The sequence below is a fragment of the Aulonocara stuartgranti genome, assembly GCF_965226115.1.
Source record: "Aulonocara stuartgranti genome assembly, chromosome: 2".
Taxonomy (NCBI): domain Eukaryota; kingdom Metazoa; phylum Chordata; class Actinopteri; order Cichliformes; family Cichlidae; genus Aulonocara; species Aulonocara stuartgranti.
In genome coordinates this window covers 36,213,978-36,233,246 of record NC_138940.1, presented here as the reverse complement: position 1 = coordinate 36,233,246, position 19,269 = coordinate 36,213,978, and the positions used below count along the sequence as shown (strand labels likewise).

At 39.1% G+C, this 19,269-nt stretch overlaps 2 protein-coding genes across 8 annotated transcripts in view; one reads left to right on the top strand and one right to left on the bottom strand.

The window, feature by feature from the left end:
• The window catches only part of drp2 (dystrophin related protein 2), a 119,538-nt gene that overhangs the window by 41,291 nt on the left and 58,978 nt on the right, over positions 1 to 19,269 (top strand). The window contains exon 1 of one of the 7 annotated variants that reach the window (XM_082554709.1): positions 12,590 to 12,676. The exons of the other annotated variants lie outside the window; for them this stretch is intronic. Within the exon in view, the coding sequence (XP_082410835.1) occupies positions 12,663 to 12,676 (14 nt within the window). The 5' untranslated portion in view covers positions 12,590 to 12,662. Of the gene's footprint in view, positions 1 to 12,589; positions 12,677 to 19,269 lie in introns of those variants that run through there. 7 annotated transcript variants of the gene reach the window in all.
• Positions 8,771 to 10,269, bottom strand: LOC309715938 (piggyBac transposable element-derived protein 4-like; the record flags this gene model as incomplete). Its single annotated transcript, XM_082549446.1, has 2 exons — positions 9,226 to 10,269; positions 8,771 to 9,136 (listed from the first exon to the last, which is right to left on the bottom strand). The coding sequence occupies exons 1-2, from the start codon at positions 9,907 to 9,909 to the stop codon at positions 8,771 to 8,773; spliced, it is 1,050 nt and encodes a 349-aa protein (XP_082405572.1). The 5' UTR covers positions 9,910 to 10,269.

The window sequence follows — 19,269 nt, the reverse complement described above, 5'->3', positions numbered from 1 at the left end:
GGATTCTGGGAACTCGTGGCAAGCGGTACTAGCGCACGCAGGCTTTCAATTAAAATCAGTTATACAGCGATAAAAAGAAACACAAAAATGTCAAGAAGCCGTTTTATTATTAACTGCAAATAGCCGGTCGCATGACAGCCACTGGAAGCCGACGGGTAAAGAGATCGGTTGTTATCGGATTACGTCGTTGAAGAGAAATTGTTCAAGCCATGTTTCCGAAGTAACAAAGACGCGACGGATGGCCTGGATTGCAGCCATTCAAAGGTCAAATATAACGTCCCAGAACACTCCAGCTCACAGGTTAGTCTGCTCCAAGCATTTACACAAAGGTCAGTGTTTTTTAGTAGTTAATGCGTCACTTTCATAACATAATTAGTGATATAGGTTACAAGCAAGTCTGGCGCTGAACAGAAATTGTCGCGCTATGCTCCTTTATTTATTGTGCATAAATAGTGAATTGTCCTGACACAATATTGCGTTTCGCTTCTGTTATTATGGTACATTGACAAGAACATATACTTTTATTCACAGGATAAAACAGGTTTTTTGTATCACTAATTGTCCAGTACGATTACAGCATACAATATTATTGTCACTGCTACATTTCTGTGACGCTACCAGAAATTATTTCCACTGCTAATTAATTACCGTTGAGCTCAAAGGTCCTATTAATAAACGGTTAAGGAATGTGTATTTATGACGACAATTTGTGAGACTGGTAAACTTATGATACGTACGATGGTCTTTCGTTCTACACGGTGCATTTCAAGGTCCTGCACCCATCCGTCGGTAAACTGTACCTGGGCTTGTTGCAGTGACCTGAAGTTACTAAACTTCATGAGTGTGTGCACTCACTCCAAGAACCGTATGATTATAAATATGCATATAAATATGCTACGATGAGATAACTGACTTCATCTAACTAGCAAATGTTGTCCAGGCTACGTTGGTGATACAGTTTTTTTTAATATGTATGATATTTTTGTCATGCGATTTTAAAGCTGGTCCTACAACCGCATCCAAGAATAACATGCAGCTTATCTCAGAACTGTCGGTGAAAATTATTCTTGGAGCTAGGTTTAATTGAGCTGCATTTTAAAGAGGTGCAATTTCACAATTTGTGTATATTTTCTAAGTTCACTATTTTGTCATGTGTTGAGAAAAACACAGATTTTAAAATTACATGGTCTAATATTTACATTTAGCATATAACTGCAACATTATTTTTTCGTTTTTTTTTTTTTAAAGACTCGAAAGGACTTGAAATTCAAAGTTTCAGACTTGTGACTTGACTCGGACTTTTACACCAGTGACTTGAGACTCGACTCTGACTTGCCTGACATTACTTGAGACTTGACTTGAGACTTGAGGATAAAGACTTGAGACTTACTTGAGACTTGCAAAACAATGACTTGGTCCCACCTCTGGATGATACTGCCAGTACACATATTATTCTATTTTTATATTTCACACGCAGCATCTGCGTTGGCCAACTTGTTGATAACAGCTTGAGGTTACAACCTTTTCCTTGGAAGGGAGGTTATTTCTTGTGAATCACTGGATCTGTTGTGCTTCACTTTGCCTTTGTTGTTACTGCTTCTTTTTATTGCTTTTCCTTTCGGGTATGTTCTTTTCCTTGTCTTTCTTTCTTTGTCTGTTTTCCCTCCGTTGTCTCCCTCACTCGCATTAGCATTGCCTGTTTAGTTCTGTGTTCAGTTTCGTCCAGCTGCTCTCCTCGTGTTCTTTTCAGTCCATCCTTTTTGCTTGCCTATGTGCATCTCCGGTGCTCCTAGTTTTCTGTTTTGCTTTCCTTTGCAGCTCCTTCTAGGTTTTCATATTTGGATTTGTGTGCATTAACTAACCTTTTCTTCTGTGTTTGAGTCCCTAAACTTTGTGACACAGGAAAGTAAATTCGCTGCTTATAGAAATTGAAAATGGCATTGCTATCCAGGTATTTGAAGTGATGGTAGAGCTACTTGATTGACAGTAGATGACTTCAGTTCATTCTCGTCAAACCATTTAATACATTTTGAGATATTTCTGTTAGATCAAAGTCAACACCTGACCAACACAGACACCCTTACAGCGATGCCCCAAACTCCTGAGTAGACGGGGAAAAGCAGCTTTTCAAAATTTGCTGATTGCCCTGTATGCTCAGAGAATTAAACAAATTAAGATAAGGAGTAAACAGTGTAACAAAATGCATTCTCTAACAGACGGCAGTGGCACTGTGAATTTATCAGCATGACACAGTGTCGCTCAGCTAATTGGACTCAGTGCTGATAACAGAAGGTTAGGGGTTTGATCACTTTTTTGGCGTCTTACATAGAAAATTGGCAAAATCATTACACCATGAGCCACTCCACTCACACTCACCCTCACCAGCTGTGTAGCATGTGCTATTGACTACAAAATAGCACTTTGATGCCTTTGGCAAAATATGTAGACATGCTGTTTTTATTGCTTATATCAAGTTGTGGTTTAATGTCTTATGCAGCACTGAGATAATAGCCCCAAACAAGTGGACCACAGCATTGTATTGCACTGTGTCTATCATAATCACTGCTAACTGATTATGAATACATATATAAAAGAGACATTTATTACTCCAACCATATTGGTGAGACTATTCAGCCATCTGTAACTATTATATAAGAAAATACAGTATGAGAGTGTAGGAGGTTTCAGTGAATTTATGCTATTTTTCTCAGACTGGTTTATAAAGGGATCAGTTGTTCTTTTAGCTCTTTTGTAATTTATTCAGTGGACAATCAGAGAATTATCTTTGATTCCTTTTTCATTTCTCAGTTGTGTCCATTCGACTGGATGCCTTTAATAAATTTGAAAAATCGAGAAAAGGGGGCTTATTTTGCCTTTATTGAGCCATGATATCGCTGAATGAAGCATCTTTTAAAACTGTGAGAGAGAAAAAATGCTAGGCTTGTGCAGCTGTCACATTCCATCTGTCTTTGTAGTTGAACGATCCATTTCAAAGTGAAAATTAATCCAACTAATCCGTGTGTGTTTCTGAAGCTATTATGTCTGTTTGTGATGGTGCTTCTACAGCACTTTGAAAGAAATGGTAATAATGGGCATGTGTGTAATTGACTGACTCTCCTTATATCTTATACTTTATCAGGGTTCTCAGAGGATGAATCTGACTGGCTTTTGGCTTTTACTCTATGCCACTATCCTGTTTATAGCTGTTAGTGAGTGCAGTTCTATTCAGTCCCATTAAACCTGGTTCAGACATCCATGTTTGATTCAGACTATTTACAGACGATAAAATGGGTTGCTAGAATAGCTGTATACTTTGAATGATTGCTTTTTGTCTATTTAAAACCTGTTAGTCTTACTCATCTGCCCCACTGCAAGATTGCTGGCAATCTGACCAAGGCAACAAGTCCTCCAAGTAAACAGTCTTATTAGTTTTTGCTCCTACCATTGAGTGGAGTGTTTCCATTTAATAGAGTGTACACAGTTTACCTTAAAAGGCTGTTGAAATAGAGGTGGAACAAAACAACACCCAACTTTTGATTAGGTTTGAGTTTCATCTCACAGCCCTTGCTGTTCACGTATGTTTTCACTAATTGTTTGGATAAATTTAGACCTGAAATCCACTCGATTATCGGATTAGGGTTGGAGAAGTTGGAGAGTCAAAGAAACTGAATTGCTGGTTAAATCAGGATTGGATGTTGAACTGCTGACCTTATGAGAAAAGACAACGGGCTTAACAATCTTAGCCATGAACAGTGACAATTTCTAATGATTCTTTCAGAACAGGAACAAAATAATGTGTAATGTGACATGGCACTAAGAATCTCCTCAGCCGTGGCATTTATCAATTTAAATGTCATTAGGTGGCACATCAGCCTTTTTCCCTTATCAAGATTTTTGTAAAGAGTGAAAAAGATTCATGGATTTAACAGTTTTGGAAAACAAAGGAAGCTTAACATTTAAATGTTCTGCCCATTTTATGTTTGTGTGATTTATTTTACCTAAAATCTTAGAGTTTGTGCAAAGGTCACTGGTTTAAATAGAATTATTTAACATGGCTTCTAGAAGCATCTTAACTATACCACATAACCCCTTCTGTAGAACCAGCTCCCAGTTTGGATTTGGGAGACAGACACCCTCTCTACTTTTAACATTAAAGGCTTAAAGTGTTCCTTTTTGATACAGCATATAGTTAGGGCCGGATCAGGTGACCCTGGACCCTCCCTTAGTTGCACTGCAATAGACACAGGCTGCTGGAGGCTTCCCATAATGGACTGAGTGTTCTTTCTTCACTCACCTTTTTTCACTCTCTGTGTTTATACACCACTCTGCATTAAATCTTAAGTTCTTATTAGTCTCTGGCTCTCTTCCACAATGTGTCTTTTGTCTTGTTTTCCTGCCCTCACCTCATTCTAGTTGTGGCAGATGACTGCGCCTCCCTGAGCCTGGTTACTGTTTCTTCCTGGTAGGAGGGAGTTTTTACTTTTACTACGCCCTCTCTATTGAGTTCAACTGAAAAGTGTAATAACAATTAAATAACACCTGTTTTCGTGAACAAACTAGTTGGTCATTTTAGTGTAGGAGGACAGTTTCAATCATGGCGTTTTTCCAGTGAGGCTGGAGCTACCGCGTCCTATTTTTGCATACTGTTGTAGTCAGACAAAAATAGGCTGTTGCTGAATCATCACAGTTCACTTGCAGGTATGACTTTGCTTCCTCCAAACAGACTTTCTGCCATAGTTTAGTTGATTAGTGTTAACCATATTGATAACAATAACAAGCATTGTTAAGGTTCAGGCTGTGGCACGTAGGGACATGCCCACTGTTATTCACTGCAGGGAATGCCCACAGGGGTTCGTGTGGGTAGCTCAGTGGCATGCTATGAATTTATTTGCCGCATGGCTCAGATAACTGCAGAGAGCCAACCACCTACGCTCAGCGTCTGTCTGAGGGCAAAGGGAGACCTCTGAGTCTGTTTTTGTCTCCATCTTTGTTATTATGACAACACCTCTATCTCTATTCACATCTATCACGTCTACCAGTGTCCTCCTAATTCAAGATATCTTTTATTTCCATTTACTTTGAATTTTTGTACATTTTCCTCTTGCAGATCTCACCTTGTTCTGCTGGTGCTATATTTTTTCTTGTACTATCCTCCACCTCCACATCATCCTATGCTTACTAGCAATTCTAGAGACGGTCCGCCTTTGGTTATTTGTGCCCCACTTTTCCTACATCACCCACAGGAAAAGCTACAGTATGATCCCCGCAGGGCTTATTTAGCTCCAATTACATGTTAATGATAATTAAATTGTTCAAGGCTGGGTGAAAACCTATTCTTCTGTAGTTGCTAGTGACAGGGCCTGATGTATGTGGCACTCTTTTGGGAATTTTAGCCATCAATCATTTAGTCACTCGAAGGAGTGGATTTTGTTTTTACTGCTGCCTGAGAATCATATTGAGATCTAGGAGTTTATTTCAAGAAAAGGCTGCATTCTTCTAAAGTGCTTTGTATATATTTGCTCAGACTCACTATGTCCTTGTAATACTGATGGATGAGGTTTAAGCCACGAGGCTAACTGCTGTAAATGTGGCCCAGATTTCAGGGGTTTTAATTTTACTATTTGTAAGCCTTTTCCGTGTCTTAATCAATTACTAAATCAATTCTATAATAATTTAAAGAGTCCTAACACACTCCTTCCCTCTCTTTCCTTGAGAGACTCCCATTGATGTCACGCATATCATGCTGCTCAAAGCGTATCTGGTGGCAAGGCTGAAAAAACAAACTTTGATACACTTTAATGATAAAACAAATCATTGGGGAAATGGGATCCCCATGAATAATATGGCAAGTTACCACATAGTGTGTGTGTGTGTGTGTGTGTGTGTGTGTGTGTGTGTGTGTGTGTGTGTGTGTGTGTGTGTAGGTGTGTGTAGGTGTGTGTGTGTGTACAAACATTAATCCCAAGCTGTAAACAGCTTCAAATTAAGCAAGAGTGAGTAGAGCACGGAACTATATCTTCTCACCAGTCATTTGATGCAGAACAAATCAGAAGTGTTTTGTGCAGATTAGAGACAATGTTGGACATTTTGGACCGCTGCAGTGTTTGACTAGCTGTAAAAATAATGAGGCTTTGTGCTCACCCTGTACAGAGGTAAGCTGAATGGTTTATATGAAGCAAATCAAATCCACAAATTGGGAGAAACACCGTCTTTGGGAGTTAGAAGACAATGAGGGATTTGGATGTGTATTTATTTATTTTTACATTAGCCCTGGTTGCATTCATTCTCCCATAGTAAGAGCTGCTTTGGGGTCAAATGTGGATCAGCGAGCTAAAGATTTTTCTATTACACCAAAAAAAAAAAAAAAATAATTGTTGTAATTATAGCAGTTGGATACAAATTATAAATATAGCTAAGAATTTAGGTTCTTATAAAGTAGTTACTGTTTCCTACTGGAGTGCAAATGGAAGAAATTATTAATATCAGAAATAAGAGTTTGGCTTTTTAGAGGAGGGAAGAAATAAATTATGATGTAGTCAAAGCAATAATATGACATACGTCTATTCACTCTTAAATTCCACAAAACAGTAAAGTTTTGGTCACATCTTTCCCAAAGTTTGCTTGTAACAAATGTATTGTCAGTTATTCATATCACCTGATAAATCCCATCCACTGTAATATAATGACTGCAAGCTTTTTTGGGGACTTCCCATGTAAGCAGTGGAAATCTAGATATTTGACACTCAACTGCAGAACTATATTTTAATTTACCAGTGAAGGGAGCGTTTTCATCTGCATGATCTTTTGGGTGTCTGTGGATATCTACTAATTGGAAGGTTGGTGGTTCAATCCCCGGTTTCTGCAGTCTGCATGTCAAAGTATCCTTGGGTAAGATACTGAACCCCAAGCTGCTGTCAAATGAGCTCATCGGAGTGTGAATGTTAGATAGAAAGCACTTAGGCATAGAAAAAATGGTTGTATATGAATGGATGAATGAGAAATGTTGTATGAAGCGCTTTGAATGCTTGAATAGAGTAGAAAAGTGCTATATAGGAACCGGTCCATTTAAACATTTACTTTAAAAATTCAAGTATAACTAAACATGAGCAGATGCATATGAGAATCATTTTAAATGTTGGATACACGTTTTACTGTCACTGACCACACTTATTGTGGGTGCTGTCACTCTTTCTGTAACATTCAACTTACCAAATACTTGATCTTGTCCACTGTAAGAACAATGAGAAAGGCAGTTGATTCTAGGTGTCACCAAAACATAACAAGTGTGGCTTGTATTTTAAATCATATCACCTCTCTGTAGTGTCTTTTCTTCTTCCTTATGGATCTAGTTTAAGCTTTGTTGTTGTGCACAATCATTTGTTTAAAACAACTAATGACCTCATATTTTAGCTTCTAAAGGATTAAAAAAATGAATATACAGCATGCATTCATTTAGTTTGTCATTACCTTGCTTAGTGATAAATAAAAAGCTGTTAGTTGAGTAAGTTTCACTGTATGATCTAATTTTTCTTTCTTTTGTCATCTTAGACTGCATTGAGTACTGTGATGAATTAGGACTCAGTAATACCAGGAAAAAAAAATAAAGGTGTTGCTTTACTGTAACAACTAGAAACCATGAGCTATCCTTGCAAGTGCGCTGTTTAGTTTAAAATTTAGTTGTCTAACGTACTGCTTTGATGTATAAAAGTATAATAGTAAAAGTATTTGCTTTAAAAGTTCATACCAGTTTTGACTCTTTATCTTCATTTAAAAGGTCTGGAAACTGCAAAGAGAGGCAAGTGACAGAGCAGGTATCTTCTACACTCTTTAGAAATATGGAAATATAGAAATTAGTAGAGGCCAGTTGAGTACAGTGAAGTCACTCACTGTCATGTTCAAGAAACCAATTTGAGATGGTAAATTAGTAGTTTCTGAAGTACTCATACCAACCAGTCTGTGTACAACCATGCCATGCCAAAGTCACGTATATAACCTTTCTTTCCCATCCTGATGCTGAACTTTAGCAGATACCATGTCTTCGTCACAAAATATATTGTTCCTGCCATGTGATTGGCTAAAGATATTTGTCTACAAATAGTTGAATAGGTGTACCTAATGAAGTAGCCAGTGAGTTTTTATGACAGTTGTAATGTTCCACATATTGGGCACTTTTAAAGAAGACCTACTTTTTTATCTACCTTCCTAAAACACTGAAAAACAAACAAAACATTAATAAACACAGTTTCTCATTACGAAAGGTAACAACACAAACACAAATTCTTCTAGTGTCCCTGCAGCAGGACAATATTAGTAAAAATGGTTGTAATGATTATTATTATTTGCTGAAGGAGGTGTTTATTTAAGTGGCTATGTCATACCAGCTTTTCTGATATGGCTCTGCAGCTTCCCAAACGTTATTAGTTTGATTCAGCAGAGACACCAGCAATACACTGACTGCACAGTGCTTTAGCGAGGCAGTGTGATGAATGGCTGATGACTACCCCCTCTTCAGTCCTACTCTTAGAATGTTTCTAAAGCAGATAATGTAGTTGTTTAATTAGACCCCCGGAGAGCAGTCATTTTGGTTTTCTACCTTAGACCCCCGCGGAGTCATCATTTTGCGTTTCTACCTTTAAAAGCCGGAGAGCAGTCAGTCAAATGCTGGAGTCATTCATATGTATATTAGGTCGTTACCTAGGAATTCTGGAGGGAGGGGAGTGGGGGTGAGTGATTGAGGGGGTGGGGGAGTGGAGTGTTTCAGTTTGCCATCTTAGGGAGAAATCAACACATGTCCTTTGTATGTCCTTTGTTGCCGACATTTATTGATGAAAACAGTACAAAAAACCAACCATTTGTACACATATTTACAAATAATGATAAAAAGTGAGTGAGTACATTTCAACATTTTCACGGCGACTGGCCAGCGCCGTGTTCCTTTGCGGACAGTGTACTCCCGAACCATCTGGTCCATCACATCCACGCCACACTTTGTTTTGTTGTAAAGGGTGACAGTGTTTGGCTTCCTTTTGGTAGTGTTATCAGTCTGAACCACGCTGTGCATGCTGCTAAGAATATAGACTGTCTTCTTCCGTTTGGCCGCATACGCCGTCAGCGTGGCAGCAGAGGTTGAAAACACCTAAGAAATAAGATAAATTGTTATTTCCATAGCCCTTTTACACACAATGAAACACATAAACATAGAACCACAAAAGACCTGCAACATACCTGAGTGGTGAATTCATTGCGATCTGTCTGTCTAGTGGATTGAGGAATTTCCCTGCGAATCTTGTTGACTGTGCCGAGGATGGTGGTTTTCCGTCCAAGAAGTTTTTGCGCAAGTGAAAGCGATGTGAAGAAATTGTCTGTGGTAACATTTCTGCCCTTGTCTAGGAATGGTTCCATCAGCCTCATTACTACATTTTCAGAAAGTCTCTCCCCAGTGGGACGATTGGGGTCCTTGCCAAGATATGGGAAGACATTGCAAATGTACTTGGATTTTAGGTCGCAGGCCACCCAAAACTTGATCCCAAACTTGTCCGGTTTACTTGCAATATACTGCAGGAAACAGCACCGAGTCTTTGATGGGAAAAGCTGTTCATCAACGGTGATATGTAGACCAGGGTTGTAGCACGTGATGCAGTTGGTGACAAATGATCCCCACACACTGGAAATTGCAGCGAACTTATCAGTCTTTGCTCGATCACTGCGGGTGGACTTGTCATCAAAGCGTAGGTGTTGCATGATGTCTTGGAAGCGGTTTCGTGCCATAGTTCCAATTATCTGTGGGTTTCCCAGGTTTGCTGACCAGCAGTCATTTAGAGATGGAACCCTGTTAACCCCCCGCAAGATGACAATTGCAATAAATGCCATTAGTTCAGGGAGGTCCATGAACCAATGAACATGCTCCATGCACCACTCAGCAGGCCATTTGTAAATATGTGTACAAATGGTTGGTTTTTTGTACTGTTTTTATCAATAAATCTCAGCAACAAAGGACATACACCCATGTGTGTTGATTTCTCCCTAAGATGGCAAACTGAAACACTCCAAGTTGGTGACTTTTGGAGATTTATTTCCCTGGATGATTGAGAATGCATCAAGATGAAACACAAAAGGAAGTTCACAGCTTTTAGCAGCTCCCCCACCCCCTCAATCACTCACCCCCACTCCCCTCCCTCCAGAATTCCTAGGTAACGACCTAATATACATATGAATGACTAGCCAATTTAGCTTCCACTTCCACCATTTGACTGCTCTCCGGGTTTTATAGGTAGAAAGGTAGAAGCCTGGGGATGCTAGTGTTAAATCTCTGAGTATTGAAAGTTCCATAATTTGCTACTTTACTAAAATATGTTAACAGTTTCGCACTTCTGTCAGCTTCTTGTTCTGCTTGCTCTTCCGCAACAAGCTATCTATATTGAATGAAAGGGGAAGTAGTGATATTTAGGCAATGCAACTAACCAACGAAGGACGGATCCACTCTGGAGTCCCAGCACCTCTCCATGTGGCTTATTGTTAAAATTTAACAGATTAAAAACAGGAAGAAAAAAAAATTCCGCAGAGTCTCATAAGCATAAAATAGTGATAAGTATGCTGATCCATGTCTGGATGAATGAACATAAACACATTAACTTCCACAATCAGTAAAACGAAATAATGTTTCTGGGGGAAAACATCTGTTCTGCAGGCTCACACCAATATGCACAGAATAAATCTGGAAAATATATCACTGGTTTTCCTTTTTGTCTTGACACTGAACATATACACTCAGGTGTTAAAGAGGAGTGGGATTGTATGACCATTTCAGCAGTGATCTCTCGTGCTTCTTATTTGTCATCTTTTATTTCTTTCAAGTGTCTCAGCTTCTCCTAACACCTTTTACACCTTCCCTACTCTGTGCTGTGCTAATGATACATCCTGGGTATCTGCTGGGGGGAAAAAGCAACCTTATTTGTATTCATATGTACCCACTCAACCCTTGTCTGTATATCCATGTCTGTGCATTTGCATTTGCATTGAAATTCCGCCCGGTTTTCATTCACATCTTTACATACCAGTGCAATGTCAAATTGCTCTCTGTAATATGCGAAGCATTATAGCAAGATACATTTATAATACCATATCTTTGTCTACTGTACATATTGTAGGCATCTAGCAGAACCCACTGAGACTATATTGACATATTGTATTATAATTATGATGTGGAAATGTGCATGATTCATATAGGACATTCTGAATGTAGATAATTATAGCAGTGAGTCACTGATTAAGATGGTTTAGTTTCTGTTCTTAAAGGTAAAGAAGGAAAAGAAAGTAGAGAAAACTATCTTCTCTGTTGAAGTAACCAAATAGATTGCTTTATATGTCTAAATATTCCTCAAGTTGAGAATTGCTACTAAGGAACAGCGTCAGTATTTTTGGTTTCTTTTCTTTTTTTATTAATGTTTGTTTTGTCGCTCAGAGCTCGAAGCATGCACAGTTTCCTCTATTAACTCATGCCGCTGTGAGGAATTTGTTACAGGAATGTGTTCCCCATGGCTGTTATATTTTTTATATATTCAAATGCATACAGTATTTCCAATTGTGGAAAATGGCTTCAGTAGGTGCTCTGCTCATGTCATTCGTCACGTCTGTTCCCCACAAATATCAGTAAGATTGCTCTTGGAAGAAATCCTTTAGGCTCGGAATCAGTAAAACTCCTCCGCCACAGGAGGAGTCTCTAAATGCATCACGCATGACACGATCTACCCCTACAGAGCACAAAATCAAAAAGGGAAAGAGGAGGGAGAAGCTTGGGAAAAGCTGGTAAACATGAACATGCTGTTAGCAGTGTACTTTTATGACAGCATATAATTTATTTATATTGACAGTCACAACTTTAAATTACCTACTGTTGTGATTTTCAAATGCTTTGCAGTGTGAGAAACTTATTTTTGTGCTCAAAATAGGCTCTATGCCAGTATGGTAATCCAGCTCCAAAGATTTTGGTCTATGGATTACACTGGGATATGTGCACATGTGTGTCTCTATATAGTTCATAAAATATATGGAGACACACTAGTTCTTATTTGTTTACATAAAATTACAACTAGTGTGTCTCTATATGGAATAGGTTTTTATCCAAATTTTCCCAAAGGGTTTTTTAACACAGCAAGACATTGTCAGCGGGCTGGGTCTGTGATCCAGCATTCTGAGTTTATTTTGTATTTTTGATTGTTAAATTGAAATCATGTGAAGTTCTTCTGTTATTATTTTAGTTTACGTTTAGTCGAGTTTTGGTCCAGTTATGTTTCTTCTATGTCTCCTTGTGTCTTTTGAGTCTCCCCGTGTATTTCATGTCTGCATGTTGCATGTTCTATTTGTCAAGCTCATGTTGTCTTGTCTACGTCCCTTTTCTTGTTCCTGTTTTATTGTGAAGAGTCTGATGTTCCATGTTCAGTGTGTTTAGTTGTACTTCCCCTGTGGCGTTCAGGTTCATTTGTGTCAGCTGTTTTCCCCAGGTGTTCTCACTTCCCTCATTACCCTCCTGTGTATTCAAGTCATCTGTCTCCCTTTGTTCATTGTCGGTTCGTCTGTTTTTCTCCCTCTACGTCACGTCAGGTCTCTCGTGATTCTGTTCATGTTCAGGTCCATGTTCATGTTTTCTCGTCATAGTTTCTCGCATGCACCTGCTCAGGTTCGTGTTCATGTTTCTCCTGTCATAGTTGTTCATAGTTATTTCCAGTTTAGGTTTTAGTTCTTGCTCCTGTTTGCCTTGCTTTTCTTTTGTTTTCATGTTTTTACAGCCAAATAAATGGCTCCCTTTTTGTTTAAACTTCACTGCCATCTCTCCCTTGTCTGCTTTTTGGGTCCACACTGCAAATATATCAGCTGCTCAGCCGTGACAGAGGTTTTCAACAAATAATTTGTAAACATGCAAAAATTGTTGTTGTTTTTTTTAAAAAAAGCACAAATTGTACATTGTATTTTCATAGAATAACATTGTTTTTCCAGAAAAAACAAAAATTAACAGCGTTAATATTATTCACCCCCTATTCAGCAGAAACCACTGCTCTCCAAAAGTATACTTTAACTTCATTTAGTTTAAAGCTAGTAAAATCAAGATAAAACTTAGGGTTATCTTCCAATTTATGCACAGTCTAAAAACTTCAAGGATTTGAGCCATCACTTGAAAAAACATTGTGCTGAAAATAAAATTGTCAGATTTAGTAAGCTATGGTTTTTAGGACTCAAGTGCAGGATCCAGAAGAACCCTTGGTCCAAGAAGAGGCTGACCGTGGGCAGGCAGGTGATCTAGGAGCACTTCTGGAAAACAGTGAATTGTGATCCAAGGCAGCAGGAAATAAGCAGCGTCCTCATAAGTGCACATGAGACTAACGGCAGTTAATTGCATCTGATGATTTGCAGGAGATCCCAAGAGGAGAGACAACCTCTAGCTCCACCTCAACAGGTGGAGGATAATAGCTGCTTTCCAAAAACAAACTGCAAACCCACGGAACCAGGCCTCATATGAAAATACATCAGTTTAGGCTTGAGGAAAATGAATGCTGATGCTCACAAAGCAGGAGATGAATATACAAAGTTATCACAGCATTTATAAGTGTCAAGAACTGGAGTGAAAACGTCATCAAGAAATTCTTAGAGTGTCACAAAGTACAGAACATAGAAGCCTGGCAGAGAAAGAAAGCAAAAGATTTCAAAGACTCTGGAGTGAAAACCAGTGAGAGATGTGTCCAAAGACCCCAGAACAACTGCCAAGACACTCATGGATGCCTTAGCCAAGTTGGGAACTGTGGTCTCAAAGAAGACAATCACTAGAATCGTGCACAGTAATATATAGTGAGGTTACAGACCAAGAAAAACTTTTGCAGAACAGACAATGGAGAAAGATTATGGATACTGGAAGTGAGTTCTGTAGTCAGATGAGACTAAACTAAAGCTCTTTGGCCACAGAGATGCTGCTTATGGTTGAAGAAAGAAGGGAGAGGCACATAACCCAAAGAAGACTGTCTCAACAGTGAAACATGGCGGTGGGAGTATTATGCTGTGGGATGCTTCAGTGCAACTAGAACTGGGAATCTCATTAAAGTGCAAAGGATGAAGAAAGAAGCTTATGTGAAGATTTTAGTGGGACCTCCAGCAGTCAGCAGATAACTGTTAGCAAAAAGAATATAGAATTGACTATTAGCATCAGGAGGGGCTAACAATTTTGACTCTGCCAGGATATATATAAAAAAAAAAAGACAATATGACATGTTAAAAAACCCCACACTGGCATAACTATGCTCACTGTACATTTACCTATTTGAGACAGGTTGCATTTTATTGCAAATGTCGGCAACAAAACATGCTACAAGATTTAGTCTAAAAACATAGCCTACTATTTTTAAAATATGTGCACTTTTCTGAGGAAAGACAATTAGAGACTGCAATTGGAGGCAAAAAGTAGTTGAACAGCAAGAAAGTAGTTTCTGCTCCAACAGGAGGAAAATTAATTTTAAATGTTAGCAATAGACCATTAGAGTTCTGTTCAAATCCATTTTTGTACTAATGATATGAAAGAGCCCCAGCCATTTATTGCTGCTTCTTGAATTACTTATCCAAATGTTGCAATGTCTTTTATCTGAACATTTAATTTTTCATTAATTTCTTATAGTTGTGTTTTGGCTTTTCATTCCACAAAGACATGAAGATTGGAAAAACAAACAAGCAAAAAAAAAAAGACAAACCATAAGTTCTGATTGGTCATTTTAGTGATCCTTCTCATTTTTCTTGATCAGGTCATAAATTTATATTTTGCTAATGTGACAGATTGAGCCACTTACCAGCCAAAGGTTTTGTGTAGTTAGATATATGGGAGTGGCTTAAGAGTTGGGAGTTTGCCTTGTAATCGGAAGGTTGCCAGTTCGAGCCCCGGCTTGGACAGTCTCGGTCGTTGTGTCCTTGGGCAAGACACTTCACCCGTTGCCTACTGGTGGTGGTCAGAGGGCCCGGTGGCGCCAGTGTCCGGCAGCCTTGCCTCTGTCAGTGCGCCCCAGGGTGGCTGTGGCTACAATGTAGCTGCCATCACCAGTGTGTGAGGCACCAGTGCTTTGGGGTCCTTAGGGACTAGAAAAGCGCTATACGTTGTGTTGTGATGTGTCATATCGTGTCGTGTTGTGTTATATGTAGTGCCGACGTAGGACAGTTTTCCAATTTCATTGTACTACTGTACTATGTATGACTGTGCAATGACAATAAAGAGTTATCTTATCTTATCATACAAATACAGGCCATTTACCATTTGAAACATTCAAAGACTCACTTTTTTTGGCAGCAAACTGAAAGTACCCAAAGGACGACTTGGTTCGTTGGTGGAAAGCTTTCTAATGTGCTGATTATCTGCAACATTTAATTATGACAGAGTGGGTTGAAAACAAAAAGAAGGTTAATCCTTTATTGTATGAAGGTAAAAACAATCAAATTGAGTATAAAGCAGAATTCAAAACCAAAAGGAGATTTGGGGAAAAAAAAATAATTCTTTATACATAATTGAACAAAATGCAGTGGTTGTATCAACAGGGCTCATCACATTGGCAGCTCTCTTGCAATGTCTTTGCAATTGAGAAAGAATGAGATGAGGGGGCTGCGCTCAAAGCTTCTCTGGGCCCCGAGGCAACACGCTAGCACGCTACTCTCTTCTAAATCAGGAGAAACACTGAGCATATCCTCCTATGCATGAATTAATCATCAAACCAAGCACTATGTTTCTCTCTGTAATCTTTCTCACCGATTAGGGAATTGGAGTTTTGTTTGACCATATTATTTACTTTCGATGCTAAATCTCAATAAATATTGACACACACCATTAATTTTCATGTAACACATTATTTCACCTGGTAGAACACTGACTTACACTGAAAGGTTAACCAAGGAGCAATGCAATCTTATATTTACACCCAGAACATTGTGATTGGCATTCTTCTCCAGAGCCACCACAGCGATGAGCTGATAATGATGCAGTGTCGTTTTCAAGGACACGGGGATGTTGATTGTTACCTCAGCTGCTGTAGCAAGAATCTGTTTATTCATATTCACAACAAAGATCAGTCTCTCTAATGTTGGGTGGCATATTTTATCTCTTATGAATCCATCGCATGACGCTAATCCAGGAAATGAAAAGGTCTGCATTCTTCACTATGACAATATCTGGTATTTTGAGTACCAGTCTCAATTCAGACCAGAGTATCTCATCGTGTGTGCTCGTGCAACTGGCTGCCTTTCAATCATTAGACTGTTGTTTGTGATGCCAGCAGATGACTCTGTACGTTGAGCGTGTGCCGTGTCAAGGGCAGACACAGGAAGCAGTCTGCCATGCACTCAAGCATTGCCATTAGCCCATTTGTATCGATTATTTCTGGCATTGCCATCAAGCCTGTTGGCTATTTTTGAGCAGCTTGAGACAGGCATAGATACAGGCCTATGCACAGCACAAACACGAACAGACCCACAGAATGTTTTTGTTTTTGGTTAATTTTCTCCCTTTGTTCTTCAATGTGAAAAAAAGTTTTCTCTGCGCAATCCTGTAGGAAACTAGGTGCACGCCTACTGCTTCCTTAGGAATTTAGAGGGTACTACTACTGGCAGCCAGATGCTACTAAGGGAAAAAATGTGACCACTTCTGCAAAAGCAGACGTTTTAGGCAGTTTGCTGGTCTCAGCCATTCAGGTGTGTGTTGATTGAATGCCGCAATCTTCCCAGGAGTAGACATCTCAACAAAAGCTTTCCCCACATACAATGGTCAGACAAATTACAAACAAAAGAAAACAAATGAGCAAATACTAAACACCGCATATCACCACAAAGATGCCATATCGTCTATCAAAACCTAGACTGAATAAGTTTGGATAAAGTAAGAAGAGCTCACCCACCAAACCTTTTCCTCTTTTGGTCCTTTCTTCCCTCTTTTTGGACACATACAGGCAAAATCCCTGGCATCTCCTTATCCAGTGCAGCAGAGGCTGACCCATAAAAAAACCTAAATGAATATCATGATGTTTCCAGTTGAGATAAAATAACTTCAGTCAGCCTCACATACTGGCAAACCTTAAGCCTGGGCTCCCTGTAGCTTAGCAGGGCAGGAGTTGTTCTTGGCAGCCCTCACCATGTGACAGCGATTACATTCCAGCACAGCGCTCTATTTGTTTCACCCTCGGTGTGTGTAATGGAAAGCAGTGATCAGCGAATGCGCTCTGAGCTGTGTATGTGCGTGTTTCTTCGTGCCTGTTCTGATTGCTTGTGTGAATGTCTGCTGCATAGTTCGAAGCATTTTGAAGCTTCTCTGCAAAAGTGTCAGGGTCATCTTTTGATGGATGACCTTACTTAGATATATCCGAGGCCCTGGTTTGCTCTTACTTGAAACAGAAAACTCATTCCATTCATGCTGAGTGATTGTATGTGTGTATTTTTGGTATGGTTGTGTGTGTGTCCTCACGCCTGTTATGGACTGACAGCCTCTTCTGCAGGGGCCATGGAAAAACAGCTCCTCTCTGATTCAATTACCACAGCGAGTACAGCTGGAGGGGCAACAAGAGGCTAGGGGACATCATGGTCTGGTTCACACAGGTTTTCTGACACAGGGTTGAACAAAGAGGCCTATCAGTTCTGAAACGTGCACTTACAAGCTTGATTTCACCTTTCTGTCTTTTTCTCCTTAAAGTCTCGCAGCTTTCCCCACATGCGATTTCTGAAACTGCCATCGCTGACCTGACACCTAATCCCTTATGTGTCAGAGCCCATCTATGCTGAATTCAATTTGGATAATATTGCCTTACAGTCCTTTTTTCAGTCAGTAATATGGAATCGGTGATGGTGGCATGCTGTTGGTTCAGGTTGAAAGATTATAGATAAGTATTTGCTTAAACTCCATTTAGCAGCATGTAATTAACTAACTTTGTGTCTTGCAGAAGTTCATCTCTGGTGGTTTTCTATTTAATTGCAGCTAAAATCTTAAAGATTTTGCTTTGATTTCACATAAATTGTCATCTGAATCAAGTTAGGTTTTTGCAAAGTCCTCTCTCATTTACAGATGTGAGCAGTAACACGTCTTTTTCACTCTTGCTTTCACTCCCACTCATCATCTTTGATGTGACAGTGCTGGCAAATTGTGATGTGCAGGAATAATGATATTTGAGTGCTGGCTTCTGGTGTGTAATTGAAACACGAGGAAGCTTTCACATTGCCCCCACACTGCCGGCGCCAACTGTGCTACAAAAGCAGTACTTCCCTCAGATATCTCTTATGCTGCTGGCAGGTGGCGAACAGATAACTTCCTTCTGTCATGTGAACCTAGTTCACTTCAGCCTGGAAAATACTGTCATCTACAACTCTGTGCCTCTCACCTTGCACCGCTACCATGTGGGATTCTACATAAAAGACATTGCATGCATCTTTGATTAAAAGAAATAGAATAGTCCAGTATTGCATCTCATTTAGCAGCAGTTACAGAATTTTCAGATTTACCATAAAAATCTCAAGTCATTTTTGACATAGTAAATCTTCTCTGATTTCAGACAAAAGTAGACCAAAAACGTAGCTACTATCCTTGTTCCAACTTTTACTGACTCAAAAGACTGAAAAAGTGTTGCTATCAACTTTTTGTAACACATACATTTAAAATATCCCCTTGCTTCATAGATTAAAAGACTGCAAAAAAAGAACAAAAGTACTTATATTTAGCAAATATAATAAAGAAAATGTAGCATTGTACTGTCATTTCACCATCACCCTGTCCATGGATCCAGTAATGCTGTCATTGTACTTGAAATTAAGGCATTCATTTATACAGATTTTTTGTGTGTTCACGTTGGAAGTACAGTGTTACATATAGTGCTACTCTATACTCGATCATATGTGTCTACCAATATGTTTAAAGTCTCTTTCTCTTTCTTGCTGATAAACACTTAAAAGGTGCTAAAGTATTTTAACTCTGCATTTTTATGTCCATGTTTTCCTGGTGGCAGTCTTTCCTCCTGGCAGTACTTTTGCAGGCAAGATGCTTCACACCTTGGCATATTGTTGCTACCTCTGTGTATAAGTTGTCTTTTAAATTATCACATGCTACCTCTCTCTAGCTTAGATAACCAAACATTACCATCTGAAGCTTACTTCAGAATTGATAAACCCAAGCTGTTAACAAAAGATGCCCGTGTTAAATCTTTAGATTATGAATAATTCAAGATTGTTTAAAGGTATGTTGTCTGAGCTTGTTTTAGAATTAACTAAGTTTTT